This window comes from Pimephales promelas, chromosome 20 (assembly GCF_988280905.1).
Source record: "Pimephales promelas chromosome 20, fPimPro1.hap1.1, whole genome shotgun sequence".
NCBI classification, from domain to species: domain Eukaryota; kingdom Metazoa; phylum Chordata; class Actinopteri; order Cypriniformes; family Leuciscidae; genus Pimephales; species Pimephales promelas.
The window spans coordinates 24,920,216-24,926,215 of record NC_142788.1 but is presented as its reverse complement, the minus strand read 5'-3'; the positions used below and the strand labels follow the sequence as shown (position 1 = coordinate 24,926,215).

Here is a 6,000-nt window from a genome sequence, read left to right as displayed (position 1 = left end):
AGATGCTGATAAGAGATTGAGAGATTAAGGCGTTCTGCCAACACAAATGTGAACAACTTCACTCTCTCAGAAAAAATAGAAAGAGCATTTTCTTGTTATCACAACCACATAAGAGTAATCGAGTGTGGTAGTATAAAAGGCTCTCAGTTTCTTGTTGCTTTTGAAGTTTAAAATATCTGATCACAAGAGTCTCTTTCACTTATTTCCTTTACTAAAAACTAATAAATACTTAAATTATAAATGTATGGAATGTTCAGGGTTTCAACACTATCTCACGACCAATTCGTACGAATTCGACGCATGATTAAAAAGTGTCTAATTCGTACTAATTCGTACGACCTCACTCGTACTAATTTGTACGATTTGTCTAAACCCACGTGATGGTTAGGTTTAGGGGCGGGGTCAGGGGTAGGTCATTCGTACGAATTCATACGAATTGGCCAATTCGTAAAATATGTACGATTTAGCAAAATCGTATTAATTCGTACGAGTGAGGTCGTATGAATTGTTACGAATTAGCCACTTTTTAATCATTCGTCGAATTCGTACGATTTGGTCGTGAGATCGGAAAAACATAAAATCCTTGACTACAAAATACCACTATTTTGTAAAAAAGAAAAATTAACTCAATTTGGGATACAATAGCTTACTAAATTACTATTACATTATTTTCCTACATTTTTACAACCCGAACTTCAGAAAATTGTATAAATGCACTCATCCATATATATATATATATATATATATATATATAAAATAGACAAATTGACTTTAAATAAGCACATTTTTGTACATATACAGTACATATACATGCTTTAATAAAACAGATAGACTTACTGAGGGATGAATCAAAATTATTGTTTGTGGTGCTTAATTTATTAATTTAACTTAGAAAATCCCTTCATAAATTAAATGAATGCATATATATGACATACATGGTAAGATCAACAATTGAAACTAAACATCACAATGTTAAATGACCTTGCTAACAGTTATGCATTAAAGCCTTGAAATGAACCACACATGATTTTGGCACCATGTGATTTTGAATGTCATAACTGTGTGTATATATCTATAAATGCAAATGAGTATGAGTAGCTACAATATTTATATGCTCTGTCTTAAAACAGCTCCCCAGCTGTTTGGTGTACAGCATGCGCCACTCACACTATTTTTGTTGTGCTCACGGTTGCCATGTTAGCATTTGTGAAGTCACAATGTATGAATGTCCCCCACCTAGAAATTTGTCCTAGTTTAAGAAATATACAAGGTATTTACGGGCCACAATGGAAATAAGTACTCGATTTTGAAGTGGAATCAATTCCCTCACAATAAATCTTAACCTGTTGTTGTTTCATTGGAAACTTATTATACAAAAAAAAAAAAAAAAAAAAAAAAAAAAACGTGTGATATCCTGTCATTGTTTTTTTCTTTAGTGTGACAAACCTCAATAGATGGTCTAAGACACAGACATTTTGTAGTGTCTAAACTCAAAGACTACTTGAATGTTGTCTAGACTCCAGTCATGCATGACAAACCTCTTGACTCAGAAGAACCAAGGACAGCAAATTTCCACAAGTCACTTAGCTACCAAATAGTGATCCATCACTTTCTGACATACTCCCAGATCTTTAAATATACCCGTGGCATGGTGAAAAATTAAAGGCATAGTTCACTCAAAATAAATTATTTCATTATTTATTCACATTCATGTCATTTAAAACATGTACCACTTTCTTTCATCCATGGAAATTTGCATCTTCCATACAATGAAAGTGCATAGGGGCTGACAAGCTCTCAAAATAACAAAAAGCATATCATACGATACGACTCAACATTAAAAATCTTCTGTTAGAGGAACGGATTGAAATTTAAGTTTAATCTAGTTGCGTTAAATCCTGCTTGACTGCATGGCCTGTGGTCCCAATTGACTTGCATTGTATTGTGCTTGGACATTCTGCTATAAATTTTGTGTTCATCAAAAGAAAGAAAGCCATCGTGGATTGCAAACAATTACATTTTTGGGTAAACTATGCCTTTAAGTCATCACACCCTGTGAAAAAAGAGCACATGTGTTCAAAGCAGCCTATTTGTGTTCTAGCTATTGCTGGAGGGCTTTGGGAAAAAAGGCAGCATACCAACCTTGCATATGTAGCACCGCTAGTTAAGACATTTTTTGGCTACCACCATTGTTAATGCCCCTTCATGTATGACAACATCCAAGCAATATCCTACAGACATTACACCCCTTTGCAGAGCCCATGAAAAGAAAAGCTGACCCATATCCAGTCCCATTACCTAATCTTTTCCTGTTATTCTAACTCAGTATTTGCTATAGCTGATCTGGACAAAGGCCTCTCATACCGTGGGTTTAAAATGACTCCTTTACATTACCAATAAGACTTTCCTTTTGCATTTCTCTGGATGCTTTCATTTGTGGTGTGATTTGTGAAATGAACACCATGCATTCTCTTTATGTTTCCAGATGTTCAGGTGCACAGCTGATTTAATGTGTTTAGAAGTGTCAAGAATTAGAGCCTCTCAGGTAATAACGAGGATAACTGTTATATAGGCATGGACAGCCTATCAGCGTAAATCTAAACATAAAGGAATTTTTAATATAACATTAAAAAAAAAACTTTACAAATTTTAATAAAATGTTATTTATTGAAACCACATCTGTTTCGTATCTATGTTGATAATAACTCAAAGTTTTGTGCATGATCGGATTAAAGAGATTCATTGATTCAATGAGTTGACTCTCGTGAACGAATTGTTGAGATTCGTTATTTGGAAGTTCTTTGAGTTCACGAATCGAGCATCAGCATCGTTAGAAGAAATGGACAATTATTTCTTGAAATACAGATTACTGCAGTTTGAGCAAGAGGAAGAAGTTGCTTGAAAGTGTTGCGGTTCGACAGCTGTGAAGCTCCCCCTTCACACCCTACTTTCCCAAAAAGAAATCTTCTCACGGCGAGTTCCCTGTAGCCATGCAGCCAAATTTGGCTCCCCATTTCAATCCCTTGGGCAGAGGCTGAATCAACTAAAAAAACAACATTCTAATTCCAGTCTATGGAGTGGCTTTTTACAGCTCGCGAAATTTCCCAGCTCGGTGTGTCCTGAATGTGTCAGATCTATAAATGGGGATTGCTCAGTGTTCGCTTGTGTAGGCTATCATCTCCAAATTAAAACCATGATTAAAACAGATTCACACGCGGACTCTAGGCTATTGCTTCAATACTTCTGTGATGGCTTGCGAAGCTTTTATCAGCGTCTCGATGCCGAGAAGGTTCATGTTTAAGGCAACAGTTTGGAGATCGGTTTTTGGAGGATTAACGGACTTTGAAAGCAGCTCTTTCGTTGTTTAAAGGGTTAATCATTTATTTAGCTATCTTTGACAACTATGCAGAGTCCTACAAGTGGACAGATGAACTGCTGAACATGTCACAAGTCTGAGTTTTCTGCGTTTCTTTATATTGGGCTATTCTTTTTATTTTCATTTTAAAAATATTTTTAATTTAAAGATTTTTTTTTTTTTTTTTTTTTAGATTTTAATAGACATGATTTTATCAGTAGGCCTAATTCTTCATAAAAAATTAGGCTAGGCTACATAAGTATTTTTTTTTTTTTTACAAAACCAAATATTTACTCTATTAGCCTATATAAAAAAAGCTTTGTAAAATGGATTTATTTCGAGAAATGAGCCCTAAAAAGTTCACAAGTTGTATAGTTAACTATTTGTGTCTTTGTTGTAGCCATCCTGCTGCTTTTGCAATGTAGTTCCCCTTATTTGATGAAGTTATCAATCTCAATATTCTACCGCTCTATTTCCCCACTTTGTGAATTGTGCTCTTAGCTCCACCTCTATGGGAGTTTGTCATGACTGGAAGAAGTGAACCTCCTCCTCCTAATACCCCTTCAATTAAGCTTGAGGGAGGACGCAGAAAGGAGAGAAGGGGACAGATAGACGGAGGCGCGTTTAGAGCGCTTGGAAAAATAAGGATCAAGCTGATACACTTCACCGAGGCATGAGATTTGCGTGAGCCAGCATCTTCAGGAGGATTCCGTTCAAGTGCCCCCTTTTGTTCTGAAAGAAGTTTAATAAAGAAGTGGCTTGTGACATAACGATTACAATGGGCTCCAAAAGGCATCGTTCAAAGATTTCAGCGTCTTCACACAACCCGAAATGCTCTCCAATGGGACTTTCACTCTTGATTCTTCTACCTTTGTCTGTTGCCTTCAACTTGGATGTGGAGAACCCATCGGTGTATAACGGACCCAACGGTAGTTACTTCGGGTACTCGGTGGACTTTTATATGACTGGGTCAAGGTAGGTTTGATTTAACTTATTGAATTTGAAAAGGCTTGGCGAGAATTCAAAGAAAATAACAACTAGACCAAGTTCATTGATCATTGCCCACCCTAGCTGTTTAATATACGAAATGTACTACCATTTAAAAGCTAATTGATAACTTTAAATGTCAAACATCACTGTTTATAGGTGTTTTGTCCTCCCTGATATTGCTGTACACCCTGATATCACTGTTTGTATGTATCTTTTTTACTCATATGCACTTGTATCTTACTTTTCCCTTAAAGAATTAGAATGGGAATTAGAAATTATAATGTAGTGACACATTTGTGAGTGTTTTACCACAGTATGAAGTACGGTTATATGAACGGTTATTGTCATTCAAATCCAAGAAAGGTAGCCTACTGTCTTATCAGTGTGATGGAAAAAGACTAGGCTTTCAACCAATGGTCTCTGAATGTAGCCTGTTCTCCATGGGTCCACAGAGAAGATATAGTATATCATAGATGGACATTTTTAACAGCTAATTGATTTCTAACATTCTAACAAATGTTTTTGACATATTTATTCTAGTAATGTTAGCTAATGTCTACAAGATTAGATTTTTTTCAATGCTCATTTGGTCCCTGGGTTGGCTGAGAGTTTGGGTTGGTGGTCTAGGTCTGTAAAGGTTGAAAACCATTGTCCTAAATTTAACCTTGTTCATTCATTGATTCAATGTAATTCTCTTTAAATGTGTATAACAGTCTTCTAGAGCTCAGTGTTAACACTGACCAGTCCAGGGGCAATGAAACCAGGGGTATCCCCCAACTGTTGTTTACAATCCCAACCCTGTCTGTGCACTGCCATTTACATCAAAGCACATCACCACAGTTGGGGAGCGATGGTCCTAAAAGTGTGGTTTAGTGTTTGTGTAGTGCAAGCCTGAAGTGTTTGTGCATGTTTACATGTGAGCGGATGACAACACATGTATCTGTCAGTGGCATCGCTGGTGGTTTTTCTATTTATAGGGCTTCACTAGTGGTTATTAAGATGAAGTCACAGTATGGTACCAGGTCTTATCAAGAGTAATACAAAGATTGCCCCCCATAATTATCTCTGATTGCATGTGTTATGGTCACTTAAAGTCTTCTGCATAATCTAGCATGAGAATATCCAACCATTCAAAGATGACCTTTGCTAGATTATGTGGGGGGGAAAGCCAAAAGTTAAATATCTCAGATCTGTAGTCATCCGCTTGGTGTTCGTTTTAAACTTTTAGTGATGTAGGTAAGTCACACAACTCACTTTTAGAGTTTCAAAGACAAGTTATGCTTCATTACTTAGCTAAAATCCTTATGAATGGCTGATTGGTGATATCTTTCATGTTAAAGGAATAGTTATTAAAATGCTGTAAATTACTCATGTTGGCAAAAATATGTATGACTTTTATTTCTTCAGTAGAACACAAAATAAGATATTTCGAAAAATGTTTTACCTGTTTTTGTCTATTTTAAAACTTGAAGGTGTCAAAATAACATTGGGCCCCATTAACTTTTAATATATGGAAAGGACTGACTTTTTTCATAAATATCTTTGAAGGAAATGAAGCCATGCAGGTATGAAATACCATGAGTAAATGACAAATTTCCTAAAAAAAAAAAAAAGTGTGGATAAACCATCCCTTAAGAGTTTACTGATTCATTTTA

At 35.8% G+C, this 6,000-nt stretch overlaps 1 protein-coding gene across 1 annotated transcript in view; it reads left to right on the top strand.

The window, feature by feature from the left end:
* The first annotated feature begins 3,916 nt into the window (after positions 1-3,916).
* itga5 (integrin, alpha 5 (fibronectin receptor, alpha polypeptide)) overlaps positions 3,917-6,000 on the top strand; it is a 51,925-nt gene continuing 49,841 nt past the window's right edge. The window contains exon 1 of the mRNA XM_039651644.2: positions 3,917-4,330. Coding sequence (XP_039507578.2) covers positions 4,134-4,330 — 197 coding nt within the window. The 5' untranslated portion in view covers positions 3,917-4,133. The remainder of the gene's footprint in view (positions 4,331-6,000) is intronic.